The 18,963-nt window shown below is 33.1% G+C and overlaps 2 protein-coding genes across 5 annotated transcripts; both read left to right on the forward strand.

Moving 5' to 3' along the window:
* The first annotated feature begins 61 nt into the window (after positions 1 to 61).
* On the forward strand, positions 62 to 4,468 carry LOC123217298 (alpha-galactosidase-like). Of its 4 annotated transcripts, none has more exons than XM_044638230.1 (13): positions 62 to 947; positions 1,047 to 1,304; positions 1,416 to 1,593; positions 1,690 to 1,751; positions 1,841 to 2,004; positions 2,147 to 2,244; positions 2,372 to 2,430; positions 2,527 to 2,661; positions 2,754 to 3,007; positions 3,102 to 3,264; positions 3,457 to 3,532; positions 3,617 to 3,667; positions 3,987 to 4,468. In XM_044638230.1, exons 1-13 carry the CDS (start codon positions 669 to 671, stop codon positions 4,202 to 4,204), a joined length of 1,995 nt encoding a protein of 664 aa, XP_044494165.1. In that variant the 5' UTR covers positions 62 to 668; the 3' UTR covers positions 4,205 to 4,468. The 4 variants fall into 4 exon arrangements, with proteins under 4 accessions (XP_044494165.1, XP_044494166.1, XP_044494167.1 ...); XM_044638231.1 differs by having other exon boundaries at positions 3,623 to 3,667; XM_044638232.1 differs by lacking the exon at positions 3,617 to 3,667.
* A 9,663-nt stretch (positions 4,469 to 14,131) lies between these two features.
* LOC123215811 (sufE-like protein 2, chloroplastic) lies at positions 14,132 to 15,394 on the forward strand. Its single transcript, XM_044636058.1, has one exon. It carries the CDS (start codon positions 14,536 to 14,538, stop codon positions 15,133 to 15,135), a length of 600 nt encoding a protein of 199 aa, XP_044491993.1. The 5' UTR covers positions 14,132 to 14,535; the 3' UTR covers positions 15,136 to 15,394.
* The last annotated feature ends 3,569 nt before the right edge of the window (positions 15,395 to 18,963 follow it).

The following is an 18,963-nucleotide window of genomic DNA, read 5'->3' on the forward strand; positions in this document are numbered from 1 at the left end:
TAAACCTCTAAAATATAAATTCTCTCAAAGATATTTCGATGATTATGAGCTTCTAATTCTATTTACTCAATCGTAATTTGATTAATCAGTAATTTAATAACGAGTTCTATTAAATATTGATCATAATGTGTTATTTCTTCGTACCTTTACTGTAAGGTCTCTCCTTCCAATTGAATTTTTCTTTTGTCCGTACAAATGGAGAAGTTCATAATATTAGGAGTTATGAGACCTCTCTTTTACTGTTGCACCAGCCTCGTCAAACTTTTGCGGGATTGTTACCAAAAAGCATCTGTGTTTTCAGATCCAACAATTTTTCTGCTTAAGTTAATCCTAGAGTCAACTCCACCAGAAATGGAGGGCAAAAGTTCGGATAGCCTTATTTTGTGTATCAGTTCTCAATTTAGTGAACTTATAAACAACAATGTCAGTAGCATACCATTATTATAAAAATTAGCTTCCGTTTTCTTTTCTCTGTATTTAGTGTTAGCAAACCACTTTCTTTTCTTTTTTTCCTTTTTTAAGTGTAAACATGAAGATCTTTGTATTGAGCTCCCTGTGCTTCTGCTATATCATCAGTCTTTCTCTTTACAGGTCTTTTTCCCCTCTTATTACGTGAGAACATTCGAAGAGAGCCTGTTTAATATTCATTAAATTGTTTTAATTTATTGATGATTATCAGTAAAATAAAACATATAAATAGATTTGACGTAGAATGGAGAAATTTGCCAATAATTAATTTATATATTTATACACAATCTCTGATACCAATGTTCCAGCAAAAATGTTGTGTTTTGGCATTCAGGGTATCATCTCTAGAAGCACAACAAGCTTCTTTACCGCCAAGGGGTTGGAACTCTTATGATGCCTTTATCTGGACCATATCAGAGCAAGAGTTTTTGGAAACTGCTGATATTGTTTCTAAGCTTCTAAAACCTCATGGATACGAGGTATAACCAAAACTTGAATCATTTGGATCCTTTGACTTTTTCTTATACAATTAATGTTCCAGCGGCATTTTTTTCTCTAATGAATTGGATGGCATACAGTACGTTGTGTTGGATTATCTCTGGTATAGAAAGAATGTCCCAGGTGCCAATGTGGATTCTCTTGGATTTGATTTGATTGATGAGTGGGGAAGGATGGTTCCAGATCCGGATAGATGGCCTTCATCCACAGGGGGAAAAGGGCTCACTGAAGTAGCCAAGAAAGTGCATGATATGGGTTTAAAATTTGGGATCCATATCATGAAAGGATTAAGCACACAAGCATACACTGCAAACACCCCAATCTTGGATGTTGACAAGGTATTTGCATTGGTTCTTCACCTTAATTTCCTCATCAGCTAAACAATTAATGTGAAAAAGTTTGCTCCGGAACTTGTGATCAATGGTATTTACTTTTTGTCTTTTCAAAAGGGAAGTGCTTTTGTGGATCAATCAGGCAAACTTTGGCGAGCACAAGATATAGGATTCCAGGACAGGACTTGTAAATGGATGCCACATGGGTTTATGAGTATAAATGCCACTTCAGATGCTGGAAAAGCTTTCTTGAAGTCACTGTATAAAGATTATATTGACTGGGGTGTTGATTTTAGTAAGTTGAAAACTAATTCAAACTTATCTTGCTTAGTCTATACATATTCCGATTTTCTAGCTTAGTAACTGTTTATAAGATTTTGTTTTTTTGCAGTAAAACTTGACTGTGTATTTGGTGATGACTTTGACAAAGATGAGATAGTCTATGTTTCAGAAGTATGCAACATTGTTTGAAGACATTGGTTTATATCCCATTTAAAGAGTTAAAAAGGCTAAGGTAATAGTTGTTATGTGCGACTGTGCAGCTTCTTAACGAGGTCAATCGCCCACTGGTTTTTTCTTTGTCTCCTGGAGCCAATGCTACAACAGCAATGGCCACAGAAATAAGTGAAGTAGTAAACATGTACCGGATTACTGGCGATGACTGGGATGATTGGGAAGACCTTGTATCCCATTTTGATATTTCAAGGTAGTATAAGAATCTGAAACTTTTTCTGCTTAGTTAACAATCTTAGTATTGCTTCCATTTTTTTTTTTTAATTTCTCCCTTCCAGTTTCTGCCCATTTATTCCTCTTCACATATCTGATCGAACATGTCAATATTGCTTCAGGGATTTCTCTGCTGCTAATTTGATTGGTAGCAAGGGCTTGCGGGGGATGTCATGGCCTGACATGGATATGCTACCACTGGGGTGGCTTTCTGAACCAGGTAATCAGCACATTTTTATGTCTTGTTGATTGAATAAGCGCGGCTGGCTAGATGGGAAAATTTATATGACAATGACTTTCTAGACTGGGCAGAAATTAATAATTTGGTAATTTCTGTATTATTCCAGCTACGAATGAAGGTCCGCACAGAGCTTGTAGACTTACTTTCGATGAGCAAAAAACTCAGGTATGCTGGGATAAGCACATCTGATTTAGTATTTTGATACTTCCTGAATTAGCATATACTTTTTTCAATTTATGCATTTTATTCTGATCATAACAGCTAACTTTGTGGGCTATGGCCAAGTCTCCTCTCATGTTTGGAGGTGATGTAAGGAAACTTGATGATATTACATATGGTCTGATTACAAATCCTACTGTGCTGGAGATAAACCATTATAGCTCAAACAATAAGGAGGTATATAATCGACATCTTATTATAATATACACTAATTCTGAAGAATAAAATTTCTTCTAATGCATCTTATCTAACTTTTTGTTGCATATAAGTTTACTGATATTCTTGGACTACCAATAAGTACCACTACTAACAATGATAGTACCAATACTACTGCAAGCAATATTGCCACCGCACCGAAAGCAAAACCTATTTTCCATCTCATCAGTTGCCAGGAACCCAAAGCACAGGGTTGGACCACTACAACTGATCAGAGTCAAGGAAAAATTTGCTGGAAAGGGAACTCAGGAAGCAACTTCAAAGAAGATATATGCCTATATCCGAGGAGATTACCTTTAACTGCTATGTAATATATCCCTATCATTGTTAGACTCAATTGTTTCTGTAAACTTGTGCATCTTTCACAACTCTTGATTTAATATATGTGAATGTTTATGTAGGAATAACGAGCAAATCTCTGCACAACATTATCAGTTATCAGCATTTAATTCATTAGCAAGTGAAGGGATTGGAGTCTGCTTGGATGCTCGTCCAAAGCGACATCGTGCATCAAAATTATCTGGAAAAAATTCATTATCCAAGTGCAGAGAAGATGCCCTCCAGGTATCCTAACGCCTTTCATTTACTTTTGAGTAATTAGCGGGTTTTTTTATTGGTTGACTGATTACCTAATATCATAATGCTAGTTTCTATTAAATGAATGTCATAAACTATAACTTATGCATCTTATTTCGATAATTTTATATAATTCCCAAGTGGGGTTTAGGGTTGATTTAGACTGCATATGCCATACAGATGTGGGAGTTGAATTCTAGTGGTGCCCTCGTAAACAAGTATTCTGGTCATTGTGCAGCAGTGAATTTAGTTGAAGGTGATATCTCTAAGCAAATCTTTTAGATGCTGGTCGCAAATTTTTGAAAAATCTTCTTCTTGTACTGATTGATGAATTATGCAACTGAAGGAGTTGCTGATGGAATTCATTCTAGGATTGCAACTGGAAGAAAAGGTCTGATTTATCCAAAATTATAGTCATTTTTTCTAGGAAAGACTAACAATATTTTCATTTGAGCGATTTATAGTAATTGGTAAAAGGTAATATATCATAATGAAAAGGAAAAAGAATATATTCTCGGGAAATAGAACTTTTGTAGGAACATAGCCGAAGAGCCATTCCTTGGAATTGCTTGTGCAAAATTTCATTTTGGCTATTACAGTTATTTTCTTATTCTCCTACCAACTTCTCATGAAAGTTATTTATGCATATTTTCATTGCTCTCTTTTTCCCCTACTGAATTTAATTTGATGGTTCTATTTCATGATGTCAGGAGAAATATATGTGGCATTTTTCAACCTGAATTCTGATAGGACGGCAATATCTACCAAAATTTCAGACCTGGCAAAGGCACTTCCAGGGAAAATCTTGAATACAGGTTTATGCCGGGGCCAAGAAGTTTGGAGTGGAAAAGACTTCGGGGTATTGAAAGATTCAATGTTGATAGAAGTAGAGGCGCACGGAACTGCACTATTGGTTCTGAATTGTTGAGGGGAATCACAACACTAGAGTTATCAGCCACTGATTCACACCGCCATCTCAATGATATTTGAGGCTTTAGGTGAAGATTTTATAGGAATCTTTCTTCTTTGTTTTAAAAGAAATAATTATTTTTACATTTTTTCTTAGAAAACATTCAGATTAAAAATTAATTCCTGGAAATTTGAATGAAACTCTTTTAGTGACTATAAAAAATCTCATTGATCTGTTTTGTAAAACTACTAGAACAACAACTATGAGAATTTATTATCAGCTTTTAAACCTTTTTTAAATTTAAAGATCGGATATAAAAAATAGAATGATCCTCCTATGACGTCTGAAATAATAATTTTTTTTCTATGGTAATGAATAATTAAAAACCTAATAAAATCACAATAATAAAACTATGCGTACCCATTTCACTTTGAGTATATAAATAAGTACACATTTGATATGTGTTATCATATTATTAAATGATTTTAAATTAAAAATAAATAATATTCAATCATAGATAAATATATACATATTTGTATATTCAAAATAAATACGTATAATATTACCTATATTATTATGAATTTGTAAATTTTACCAAAAATGTTTCTATTACTAGTTATTTCAAAACTTCAAATTTAGAGGCATGGGGTGTTGTGTTATTTCCAAAATCTTTGGAGGATTTACATTATTTTATTATACCTATGGGGGCTAAGTATTATGTCGAAAAGGGACTTATTTAGTTTTTTTTTTTTCTCTTAAACAAATAAATTTTGAATTTTAAATAATAATTATTAATAATTTAAGGAGTTGATAATGATTTTTTTGGAAATAAATCATATATTTATTAAGAGAAGACTACATTCAATTTCAAATGATAGATGGATTCTAAGAAAAAAAATTCAAGACAAAAGGTTAATTTTAATAATATATGGTAATAATATTATAAAAAATTACTCAAATTATGTCCCAATTAATTGCATTTTATTATTTTATGAAATAATTTTGGAGGCTTATTTAAATAGTAATTCTATATGTATCTAATTTTGTATATTTAACAAAATATTTAAATAATTAATATAATCAAATAAATTTTAATTAAAAAAATAATAATTAATCATATGATAATATATCACTGTAAATATAACTAATAATAAAAATTAAATGTATGATTTGTTCTAAAATAATAAAATTATATATATCTATTTTAAATATATAAATTTATAAATTTATATATAATATTATGTGATTAAATAATTTTAAATTAAATATATAAATATATATATTTATATATTTAAAATAGATAAAAATACACGCATTACTTCCGAAATGGATGCAGGGTCAACTGGCGACATCAGTTTGACGGTATAGATATACGGAAACAAAGAAAAAGTTGAAATATAGACGTTAGGCATGATGCCATTTGATGTATGGTTGATGGAGCATAACATGTATTTTGTTTATTTATTTTTCTAGTGGGTAACAATATGATTGACTGTTGGATTTATGCATTGTTTAATGATGAAGCTATCAGCCACAAAGAAAATGTCCGCTGGCAGGAATAAAGGAGATAGCCAAAATATTTATTGCCACGCAAGGTTTCATGTAACTCCAACTCACACCCATCCATTTTTTAAAACCTAGAGTTTCATCTATGATTCAATTTTTGTTAAAATTTTTAACTAAAATTAAGAGTAAAATTATCATTTTAATAATATTATTAAATATATATAATTCATTATTTTCCCCCTCTAAATTTTAAAAACTAATATCTTTATCCCTATATAAAATTTTTTAGTTTTGAAAAATCATATTTTTCTTTTATCTTTTTCCTATTTTAGTCACCATCAAAACTTTTAAAAACTTCAGTTTCACCCCCTCTTAAACTTTAGTTTTCAGTATCCTTTCTAGCTTCCTCTTTTGCTTAAGCTGACGTCGACCTCGACTCATAAACCATTCCTTATGTTTTTACACATAAACAAAGATCTAGACACCTGTATTGGAAAATGCCTCGACAAGAAGCAGAGGGTGACAAACGTCTTTGTGAAAGAAGATCTGGATGCTAGTATTAGAAAATGCCTTGGTAAGAACCTGAAGAAGACATGTTTACGTGAACAAAGATCTGGATGGCCTTCATCAGATGCGTTTTGGACAAACATCATCCAGATCTTTGTCACCAATTTGGATGAAGATCTTCATGCATTCGTCACCAATCTTTGTCTAGAATAAGTTCAAACTAAAACTAATCTAAACGCATGATTGATAGGCGACCGAAGAGGTCTAGATTGGTGGTTGGACAAGTGAAGATCGATGACCAAAGAGATGAAAATAAAATCTTAGGTTTGGGGGGTAATTGTGATTTTTCAAAATTAAAAAATTTTAGTTAGGGGTGAAGTTGTTAGTTTTAAAATCTAAGGGGAAAATTAATAAATTGTATATATTTTTAATAATATTATTAAAATTATCATTTTACCCTTAACTCTAACTAAAAATTTTAATAGAAATTGAGTTATAGGTGGGATTTTTGGTTTTTAAAAGTTAATGGGTGTGAGTTTAAGATTATATTAAACCTTGGGTGGGAATAAGTCTTTTGGCCTAAAGGAGATCTTAATATCTACCTTTTTGTAAGCTTTCATATTCGAAATGCATTTGGAATATGCTAAACCTCAAAATCATGGTATCACTAACTTAGGTAAAGCAAGCACTTTCCTTAAATCAATTAAAATATAAATTTATTAGTGAAGAAAATCATAGAATTGAGTTTTGTAAACAGATCCCTTGTCTTGAACATTTTATGAATCTGCTCAAAGTAATCATTAGTTTGGTGATCATGTCTTTATTCAATATTAAAATCTTTGGGTTATCGAATGGTTGGCTATCATCTATCAAAATGAAATTCACTTTGATATGAGAGTTGTTTAGTGCATGTAAATAGTAAAATACAGTTAATGAATAGCCAATATGAGATTCGTATGTGTGTATTACTTCTAATAAGGAGGTGACATCACTTCATAGCAATTACAAAAGATGTCAACTTTTGCTATGACAAAGTTTGATGTTGAATCCTTATTAAGATTGTCAACATTTTCTACACTTTATCATGGGTATGCAAATAAAACACTTGTAGAAAGTAGTTAACCTATGTAAATTTTGCACTTTTGAAATAATTTTTGGGGTAGACCATTCTCTAATTTTTTTTGATAATTTCTTCACATACTTGAATTTCCTCAACACTAATTGTATATCCCAAAAATAACAGTTTTCTTGTTGTAAATCTAAATTTCATAAGGTTAACATATAACTTATTTTCCTATAAAATTATTAGTATCTTGTGCAAATGAGATAAGTGATTCTTACTAGCTAGTGCAACTATATATAAGAATGTCATCAAAATATATGACAACAAACTTTCCAACAAAATGGTGTAGTACTTGATTCAACATCCTCGTGAAGGTACTTGGTGCATTATTCAATTCGAATGACAGTATGAGCCACTCATACAAGCCTTTCTTAGTTTTTATAGTTTTTTTTCTGTTTGTCATTTAGTCTTATATGAATTTGATGGTATCCATTACACAAATCAATCTTTAAAAAGACAATATTATCTATCATGTCATCTAGTAATGGAATTAGGAATTTATATCAAATTGTGAGTTTCTTAATTCTTAACCATCTACACACATATCCATCAACTCTCATATCTTTCTTTGGACTTAGTAATATTGGAATTACATAAGGACTCATGCTTTTATGGATATGCCCCTAGCATAAGATTTTATTCACCTTCCTCTTCAATATCTCATCCTCTTTTGGATTTATCTTATAATGAGATAGATTTTGCAAGCTAGCTCTAGGAATTAGATCATTGTGATGATGAATATCTTGCTTTGGTGATAATCCATCAAGTAATTCTTCTAGCATCACCTCATAAACTCCTCTAACAATATTTTGATTGCTCCAATATATTCAACCAAATTCTTCCCTTTTTCTTATGTTAGCTATTGTTTTGTAGTCAAGATATGAATCTCTTATAACTCCTTAAAGCAAGCCTCTATCTCTTTTCTAGAATTCATAAGCATAAAGAAAGTTCACCTTCTTTTATAGAAGCTTTGAGATGTGAACTATTGATGGGAGACAAAGGCTCTCAAAACATGGAAGATAACAAGATTAAGACATGAAGGAAAAACAAGTCAAATGAAGATTCAAGGAAGGATAAAGGTTAGGAGAAAAAGATGCGAAATTTATGAAAATCAGATATGAAGGTGAAGTTGAGATAAACTGGATTGTGATGTTTTATATTCATGATAGAACATATGATAATATGATTTTTGGAACAAAAAACATGACATAGGGTTAGAGATTTACTTTCCAAGCATTAGGGCATAGAGACTGACATCATAAACGTTATAATTGTACTTACAAACAAAAGTACATGATTGTAATTTGGTGGTGAACAATCATACACCTGTTAGATTGAACATAATGAACAATACCCATTCATTGAACACATGATTATAAATGTTAGGTAATGACACATGATTGTGCATGAAGAGATGTGCATCTATGCATTCAAATGAACTAGCTAATGACCATAATGTAGAAGGCATGGTCAAGAAAAGAATATAAAAACACACAATCGTGACAAAAAGTGAAGCATACTGATACATTTGATTGATTTAGTGAACAACTATAGGTATAAAGAAATGAGGAGCATGATTATCAGGTGTTACACATACATATTCATAAATATAATAGAATAAACGATCATAAATAATATATCGCATGCCTAAACATATGATCGAATTATGAACAGTGTGTATGGACTGTCACACTCGTTCATGATGATGAAATTATAATACTAGCTCTGTGTTATATATGAGATATATGAGCAAATGGGATGTTGAAGGATAATAACGTATTAGAGAATTTGTAATGTCATTAGAGAAAGGACATGTGAGAAGTCCTGATGATGATAGATATGTGTTTATATTATGCAAAAATATGATATGGAACACTTAAGATCATACATATTGATATATGCTTATTTTGGTACCTAATAGGTTCCTTACTTATTGAATCGTTTCACACTCATGTGTTTGTTTACATTGTTTTCTATGTAAGAGATGATTAATGCAAGGATGTAGGGGAGTGGCAAGTTAGCTACTAAAAGAATTGCATGATGAGGGATTGGTCATTGTTGTTCTACTTTATGATAATCATGTTATTGTATTCAATTTCTCAATTTATGTATATGCACATTTTATGACTACATGGATTTTATGATGTTTATGTATGGATGATACATACCTTCATACTTATGATGTGATGACACCTTTTTGCATGCTTTATATGATGTGATTGTTTATGCTCTTAAATATTTTGAGTTAATTTCGTTGCATTGATTACATGTTTTGTAAGTTTTAAATAGAAACATTTCTCTTTGAATTTATATTCTTCTTTAAGGGTATACACATCTGGAGATGGGTGTTACAAATTCTCAATATTAAGACTACCACTAAAACAAGAAATATCTACCTTCAACCTAAAATCATTGTTATCTCTTGTAGCATAATCACTTCTGCCTCTGTTGTAACTTTTATTCCTAACTGGTTCCATAACATATCATCATAATCATCCTCCAACACGAATTTGCTAGAACAAGTTTGCCAATAGGACCAATATGAGCTATATCATCTCTTGAATGTGGGTTTTGTCATTCTAATTTCTATTGGCATTTATTCCTAGAGCATTAAGTCAATATAAAATTTCTTTGAAAATTTGCTCTAGTAGTTGGAATATGAGATCCATTTTTTGTTCAAGGCTTTTAACTTGATTTGGCATATATCGTGAGGTTTTCATCTTTTAACCATCATTGAAAGTATAATCACTTTTTATGTTATCATCACCTACCAATAGATGAGGCGAGTAACTTGCTTTGATATCATTTGACTTAACATAGTAGTGTGAAAGAGATAGGTTAGAAAATGAGTAAGCCTTTAGAGAAATAATTAGTTTAACAAAGAAACTTTAACAAAAATAGAGAGAAAACTCTTAAATTCATATTGAACTTTGAAAGAGTGCTTAGTCTAACTACAAATTAAGATTACCTATAGGAATAGGATTTCTAATAGAAAAATAATTCTCCTAATAATTGTAAATCTAGAAATAAAAAAAGAAATAAATAAGTATAATAATTGTAGGAATAGGAAAAGAAATTAAATAATTTTAATTGGATTCTCTAATAAAAAAGAAATGTAAAATCTACTTACCAATTTGAAGTCCTTTTACTAAATAGAAATCTCTAATCTAGTCTGAATATGATTCAAATGGGAATAAGAAATCTAGTTGGCTTTAACTTTTATGTCACTATCAAAACATAAAGTGATGAACGAGAGATAAAGATGAATAAGAAGAACGTTATACACCTTAAATCCAACAATTTGTTATCTCTCTTATTGAGTTTGGTCAAATGGAGTGAAGATGAAAAGATAAAGATAGCGTTAGGGTATTTTTAGTTGAAGAGAGTTTTCATTCAAGTTAACCAACTAAACTTGTGTTTGAAGGAAGATGAAAAGACTTTAAGTTGAATGAAAAAAATAACCTATTGGTTTAATAACGTTTAACTTATGTTAGCCAACAACTTAAATCCAACATCTTAAAACCTATTGGTTTAATAGGAAGATGAATAAGAAGATTGTTACACACCTTAAATCAAACAATTTTTCATCTCTCTTATCAGAATTGGTCAAATGAAGTGAAAATTAAGAGATAAAGATAGCCTAAGGGTATTTTCAATTGAAGAGACTTTTCATTCAAGTTAACCAATTAAACTTGTGTTTAAAGAAAGATGAAAATACTTTAAGTTGAATTAAAAAAGAAAAACCTATTGGTTTAATAAGGTTTCCATGGTATTCTAATAAGTTATTACATACATGGAAAAAGGTATTATCTTAGTGATTCCTTACGGGATGCTTAGTCAACCTAAGCCCGATCGACATATATTTTTTGCACTAAAAATAGGAGATACAAACATCTTGGATGTCAAGATGAGAAATGTCATGCTTTCACGAGACATATGTGATGTCATAATTAATTAAATGTGGTATTTTTGTGATATCAAAAGTTTAAAGACTAGTCATCCAAGATGATAAGATTCTCTAAGAATAGGCATTTGAGATGCCACATGTTAGTTTAGTGCAAACATTTGAGATGTTGTAGAATATCCATTTATGAGCATTCAAGATATTGAAGGATTAACCAAGTGTAGGCATCTAGGTAATCGAAGTATAATAGGATATCATGGAATGTGTAATATCATTAGAGAAATGATGGGTGAGAAGTCTTGATGATGATTGTTATGTGTTATATTATGCAATAGTATGATATGGAAGACTAAAGATCATATTGCTACATGCTTATTTTGGTTCCTAATATGTTACCTACTTATTGAATTTTTTTCATATTCATGTGCTCCTTTATGTTGTTTTGCATGTAAGAGGTGATTGATGTAGGGTTGCAGAGGAGTAACAAGTCAGCCACCAAAGGAGTTGCATGAAGAGGGATTGGTAATTGTTGTTCCAATTTATGACAGTCATGTTATTTTATTCAACTTCTCAGTTTATGTATATACACATTTTATGACTACATGGATTTTATGATGTTTATGTATGGATGATGCATACCTTTATACTTATGATATGATGACACCTTTTTGCATGTTTTATATAATGTGATTGTTCATGCTCTTATATATTTTGAGTTAATTTTGCCACATTGATTACCTTTTGTAGGTTTTAAGTAGAAAGGTCTCTTTTTGGAGTCATATTCTTCTCAAAGGGTATACATATAAAGAGAGGTGTTACAAATCTTCAATATTAAAACTGTTACTAAAACAAGGAATATCTACCTTCAACCTAGAATCAGTGGTATCTTTTGTGGCATAATCATGTCCACCCCTGTTGTAACTTGTATTCCTAACTAGTTCCACAATATATCAATAGAATCAACCTCATAGAGATGGTGCCAACACGAATTTGCAAGAACAAGTTTGCCAGTAGGACCAATACAAGCTATATTTTCTCTTGAATGTGGCATTTTGTCATTCCAATTTCTATTGGCATTTATTCCTAGAGCATCAAATCAATATGAAATTTCTTTAAAAATTTACTCTAGCAGTTGGAATATGAGATCAATTATTTGCTTCAAGACTTTTAATGCCACCCCTTGATCTGACATAAATCATGAGGTTTTCATCTTTTAACCATCATTGAAAGTATAATTACTTTATATGCGATCATCACTAGCCATTGGATTGGACAAGTAACATGTTTTGATATCATTTGACGAAACAGAGTAGTGTGAAAGAGATGAATGCTAGAAAATGCTAAGCCTTTAAGGAGAGTAATTAGTTTGACAAAGAAACTCCACCACAAAAGAAGAGAAAACTCTTAAATTCATATTGGACTTTGAAAGAGTAATAAATCCAACTGTAAATTAAAATTGCCTAAAGGAATAGAATTCCTGGTAGAAAAATAATTCTCCTAATAATAATAAGTCTAGAAATTAAAAAAAAAAGAAAAGCAAATAAACAAATATAAGAATTGTAAGAATAGGAAAAGAAAATAAATAATTTTAATTGGATTCTCTAATCAAATAGAATTGTAAAATCTAATGACCAAATTAAAATTCTTTTACTAAATAAGAATCTCTAAGATTCAGATGAGAATAAAAAAATCTAATTGGTTTTAACTTTTATGTCATTATCAAAACATGAAGTGAAGGTGGGGAGACAAAGATGAAGAAGAAAAATGTTACACACCATAAATGCAATAACTTGTCATCTCTCTTATTGGGGTTGGTCAAATGGAATGAAGATCAAGAGATAAAGATAGAGTAAGGGCATCAGATTCAAATCAACCAACTAAGCTTTTGTTTGAAGGAAGACGAACAGATTTTAAATTGAATAGAAAAAAAAAAAAATATTGGTTCAATAGGGTTTTATTTAGATTAAATGGTGTTTTTTTAATTTTTATTTTATTTGTTTGTGAGAATGATTAAAATTGGAGAAATATAATTTCACGAAAGCAAAAGTAAATTCAAAGTCTTAATAATACCATAAAATATAAATCCTCCTTGTAAATCTGCAGAAATGAAATTCCCCCAGCAAAATTTATTTATAAATTAGTAGTTTAATAAATAATTACTTAAATTATCGTAGTATTTCTAAGAGACTACACACCTAATTATCATGAAAAGGACATAAAGTTGACAAATGAGTATCCTAATTAAAATAATTAAAATTATAACAGCTAAAATATCGCTTTAGTGGAAATTTTCCTATTAGAAAATTAAGACAAACTTCTTTGGGTCAAACTAGAAATTAACAAGACCCACCGGACATATCTGAAATATAGAATTTGACTGGTGACTGGAAAGGCTGGCACTTTCAAAGAAGATGCCATTGGGGATTCTGAAACAATAATATCCCTTTCTAATCTAAATAAAAAGGTTTAGTGACCACACAAAATCAAGGCAAAATTTGGTTTGTAGAGCAGTCCTTTTATGGCGGCTGGCGGGGGTTGCCTCTGTAAAACTGTCTATGTATAACACCTTGAAAGCAAGAAATTGGCTAAACAAAACAAGAAAGATTGCATACGACTTTTCAAACTCGAATTCTTTGGATATTTACAAGGGCAAAAGTAGAGCAGTCCTTTTATGGCAGCTGGCCGGGGTTGCCTCTGTAAAACTGTTTATGTATAACTCCTTGAAAGCAAGAAAATTGCCTAAACAAAACAAGAAAGATTGCATACGACTTCTCAAACTCGAATTCTTTGGATCTTTACAAGGGCAAAAGTGTAAGAATCAAAGTAACTTGAGGATGGTGATGTAATTTGTAATAAAATTTAAAAAAAAAATTCTGTTTTTAAGTTTAAAATCTTGACATAATCAACCTTAAGGTTTTGTCTTGCTTATCTCTAAATTTTCCTCATCTCGGAGATTACCGAATATTCAGTCCAAGTTCCCATACTCGAATTTTTTATACAGTGATGAAGATGGACATTTAGGTATTCGGTGAGGCCCGACTCAACCCAAAACGTCCTAAATTTGGGTGTTTGTGTTGTGGCTTTTTCTTTTCTTCCCTCCTCCGATTTTCTTATAAATACATTATCAACTCTCCGACTCTAATTTGTCTAACCCGTTAATGCACACACCCTGAAATAAGTTCAGCGTAGTTTGAGGATCTCCCCCGTTTACTGGCTCTATTTTTTCCCACCATAGTCTCGCCTTTCTTTTCTCACCTTCCAAACCCATCCATTTCTTCTCCTTTTCCCTCCCTTTCTCTCCGTCCAAACATGTACCTTTCATCAACTTTAAACGCACCTCCACCCTCTTTTCAATATTGTTTATTCAGTAAGCCAATCACTGCACATCGGACGCCAAAACTCGGCATAACTAACACCCAAACAAAACGACAATCCACCTTGGAAACCCTTTCAACCACGGAATATAGACTTCAAATGCTTGCCTCAGAATTCAGGTCTTTAACGGAACCGATTGATCGGGTGAAACGGTTGCTAGATTACGCGACGGTTCTGCCCGCGTTGGATGAATTGGCACGTGTGCCGGAGAACAGAGTGGCGGGGTGCACCACGCAGGTTTGGTTGGACGTTGTAATGGACGAGAAAGGGAGGATGAGATTTAGAGCTGATAGTGATTCCGAAATAAGCAAAGGGTTTTGTTCGTGTTTGATAATGGTTCTTGATGGGTCAGAGCCGGAGGAGGTATTGGGCGTCAAGTCAGAGGATTTAACGGAGATGAACGTCGGGGTTCATGGAAAGGCCGTGTCCAGAGTCAACACGTGGCATAATGTGTTGATTGTGATGCAGAAGAGGACTCGTTGTTTGGTTACGGAGCGAAAGGGGGGAGCTTTAGCTGGTTTTTCGTCACGGTAATGGCTCACCTGGGTGATCCTTATTTATGTGATAGTTATATCTTAATTTCTTGTATGTTTTAGTTCAAATCTGGAAATTAGTAAATTATAAATATGTATTAGAAATCAAATGTTGCACCAGTTCTGGTCTTGGAGTTGTGAAGAAAGTGAAGGGAAAATAGAGAGTGAGATAGGCTTCTGAAGGTGGTGCTGCCATATGATGTGTAAATCACTGACCTTGTGATTGAACAGAAATAAAAGTCTGATTTGATGAGTAGCAATTAGATACAGAATTGCTTTTTTTTTTTTTTAATTTAGCTTTCATAAGTAACAATGTTATATAATTTGATCCTTATTGGGGTTTGAGACTTTTTTGTTCTCAATCTTTTTAAATTCACTTTGAGAAGCCTGTTGATACCACCTACTTATTGAAGAAAATATAATATCAGCCTATGAAGCTCTGTGATTCATTCTGCCATTCAGGTACTCCACTTGGAACACCAAAAATTTCCGAGAAGCTTATGAGTTACATGAAAGCATCGAGTACTGCTTTTTATTGGAAACACATTCTGTTCTAATTCCTGATAATCATAATTAAGAAGTAGACTGCGAATCTAATACGCACCTGACTCCACCCTATGTTTTCCCAAGTTGAATTTCCAGAAAATCACTCCACAACAGACCTGCAGCTTCCCTCTTCAGTACCAGCCAACACCATTACACAGATATCCGGCCCTCAACAATTTCAATATCAACCATGGTTCAATATTATAAATGAAAAAACAATCAAACAGTGCATGTATCAAACCACAATCAATAGAATAGTGTATTCATTAATCTCGGTTCTATATACATTCAGTTTAATTGCAAAATACTTTCCCTTTTTCATTCCAGAATCTAAATTCAGATTACATAATAATGGCGAACAAGTTCCACAAAACAGTAACAAAACATTCCACACGGCATTCGAGAGGTCTGTACTCTCCCTTACTCCATTTCTGAATTTTCCTTTTGTCCCTCCTTTTCCTTACTCTCCTCCTTTTTATCTCTTCCTTCCATTCTCACTAACTCTTTGTCACATATCAACCTCTCTTTTGAAGCTTCCTGGTCAAGGTTGACTGCCACCTGTATCACTTGTTTTTTGCCAAGCTGGCCATGTCTTTTCCTACGTGTAACATATACGTTAGTTCTAACATTTTCCCTCCCATCGAGAGGTATCTTGTCCTCAAGGTGAAAGTGAGGAAATAAGGTGTGGAATGAAGTGAAAGGTTCCCATGAATTCTCACACTCTTGCAGTCCCTTCCACTAAACCAATATTTCTAGCTCCCCCTTAGGAGAGTATCTGTGTTGCAGTATTTTGAGAGGTTGGACCTCCAATTCCTTATCATCAGTCATGCATTCTGGCAGTTGCTGAATGGAGACTGAGGGCCTTACATGTTTCTTAAGCTGCCAGACATGAAAAACGATCTTATAAGGCCCGTAATAGCGAGGGCTCAGTTTTTCATTAGGGCGGGAAGCTAGTGAACGAAACCTGTAGGGTTGCATCTTCAAATACACCCAATCTCCAGCCTGGAACTGTAACTCTCTCCTCCCTTTATCAGCATATCTCTTCATTCTCTCTTGGGCTTTGGCTAAACTCTCTTTCAACTCATCCAAAATGATATTCCTTTCTTTAATCATCTGATTAACCTCTTCCACCCTCGAAGTTTCTTCGACCCACCTTAATAAAATAAGAGGATCCCATCCGTACAATGCCTTGAAGGATGACATACCTGAAGAAGAATTATAGGTGGTATTGAACTAGTATTCTGCCCAAGAGATCCATTTAGGCCATTGTCTCGGTTGTCAGAAACAAAAACTTCTTAAGTAAGTTTCCAAGCTGTGATTTACTATTTTCGTCTGTCCATCCGTTTGTGGATGATACGAGGAGCTAAATTTAAGGGAGGTGCCTGCTGCTTTGAAAATTTCAACCTAAAAATAGCTTAGAAATATTCGATCTCAGTCTTATGGTTCGAGGGAATCCATGTAACTTAACTACCTTCCGAATATATTTTTGTGCCACTTTCGCGGCTATAAAAGGATGTTTCAGAGTTAAAAGTGGGCATATTTGGTTAAACGGTCAACTACTACTAGGATCGTATCCACATTAGAAGCTTTTGGAAGACCTATTAAAAAATCCATCAAGACATCCTCTCATACCTGGTTGGGGATTGACAATGGCTAGAGTAAGTCGGCTGAAGAAGTGCACTTGTACTTCATTCGCTGACAGATGTCACATTCTGACACAAACCTTTGAATATTAGCCTTTATCCTTTCCCAAAACAACACCAAGGTAGCCCTTTTGTATATTCAAAAGAAGTCAGAGTGTCCTCCATAAGGTAAGGAATGAAATTCCTTAAGAAATTTGGGAATGAATGAAGAACCTTTAGGAAGAACTAACCTGCCACAGTAGAGTAATCTCTTGTTTCTCAGACTATATCTCTTATGGGCCTTTGGATTTTGCAATAAATCATGGATGATCCCCTGTAGCTTTCTATCACTAGCCACCTTACGCTCCACTTCATCCAACCCCACAATCTGCACTGTCGAGACTGCCAACAATTCACCTTCAAATTTTGGATTTTGCGAGAGGGTATCCGCAACCTTGTTTTCACATCCTGACTTATATTGAATTTTGAAATCGAAGCCTAACATTTTCATAACCCATTTTTACTGCTCGCTGCCCAAAACTCTCTAATCAGTAAGGAATCTTAAACTGCGCTGATCCATACAAACCTTGAAATGGTGTCTTAGTAGATAGTATTGCCATTTCTGGAAAGCCATAACTATTGCCATCAGTTCTCTCTCATATACTGACCTTTGACAGTTCTGAATGGATAAAGCCTTGCTAATAAATGCCAATGGTCTACATTCCTGCATTAACACTACTCCTAAACCCAATCTAGAGGCATCCATCTCGATTACAAATTCTTTAGAAAAATCTAGAAGAGCAAGCATTGGTACTAAACTTATGACTTCCTTCAATTTTTTAAATGCTATAGTGGATTCATCTGTCTATTGGAAAACATCCTTTTTCAGAAGCCTCATAAGGGGTTCAACGATTTTCTCGTAGCCTCGTACAAATCTTTGGTAATACCCAGTTAGTCCTAAAAACCCTCTGAGGTCATGTAGGTCCTGGGAGGATCAGCAACCACCCCTTTTGCCAAGACAATGTGCCCTAAATAATTAATCTCTGCTTGGCCGAATGCACACTTCTTCCAATTCACCACAAATTGGTGGTCTTAAAGCAGCTCCAACACTATCGGTAACTGCCTCACATGATCTTCGAACCTATGGCTATAAATGAGAATGTTATAAAAAAAAAAGGGAAAAGGACTATTTCCCACCCATCTTTTAGCCCATTCTCAAACCTATACCTACGGGAGATCAAAAACTCTTTTTCCCACCTATGACCAAACTGCCATCTATTTTTTTAGTTAAGGACAAGGGCAAAATCATTATTTTACTGTTTAAAACCTTAAAACTTTAAAATTTCACCATTCCTCCCTCTAGGTTTTAAAAACTAACAACTAACTCATCCTCAAAGTTTGAAAAGTTTAGATTTCACCTTTAAGGTTTGCTTCCTTCTCCGGCCATCATTGACGGCTGACGCATTCGACTGATCTCCTATCTTTGACTATAAAGGATGATGAAGGATGACCCTTCATCATCCAGATCTGAAAGAATAGACGAAGGACAATGCTTTGAAAGTTTCACCACCAGAAGAAGGAGGAGGCCAGTGATGACATCGAAAGATGAAGTTAAAGAATGGAGGTGAAACTGCTAGTTTTAAAAGTTATGGGGGGCGACT

The sequence above is a fragment of the Mangifera indica genome, chromosome 5, assembly GCF_011075055.1.
Source record: "Mangifera indica cultivar Alphonso chromosome 5, CATAS_Mindica_2.1, whole genome shotgun sequence".
Taxonomy (NCBI): Eukaryota; Viridiplantae; Streptophyta; class Magnoliopsida; order Sapindales; family Anacardiaceae; genus Mangifera; species Mangifera indica.

What these genes read in the sequence shown, in the direction of transcription:
- LOC123217298 (XM_044638230.1), top strand. Translation starts at nt 669, where the DNA reads ATGATTATCAGTAAAATAAAACATATAAATAGATTTGACGTAGAATGG. An exon ending in TGACTGGGGTGTTGATTTTA is followed by an intron (nt 1,594 to 1,689) that starts GTAAGTTGAAAA and finishes GTTTTTTTGCAG; the next exon opens with TAAAACTTGACTGTGTATTT. An exon ending in AGATAGTCTATGTTTCAGAA is followed by an intron (nt 1,752 to 1,840) that starts GTATGCAACATT and finishes GCGACTGTGCAG; the next exon opens with CTTCTTAACGAGGTCAATCG.
- LOC123215811 (XM_044636058.1), top strand. Translation starts at nt 14,536, where the DNA reads ATGTACCTTTCATCAACTTTAAACGCACCTCCACCCTCTTTTCAATAT.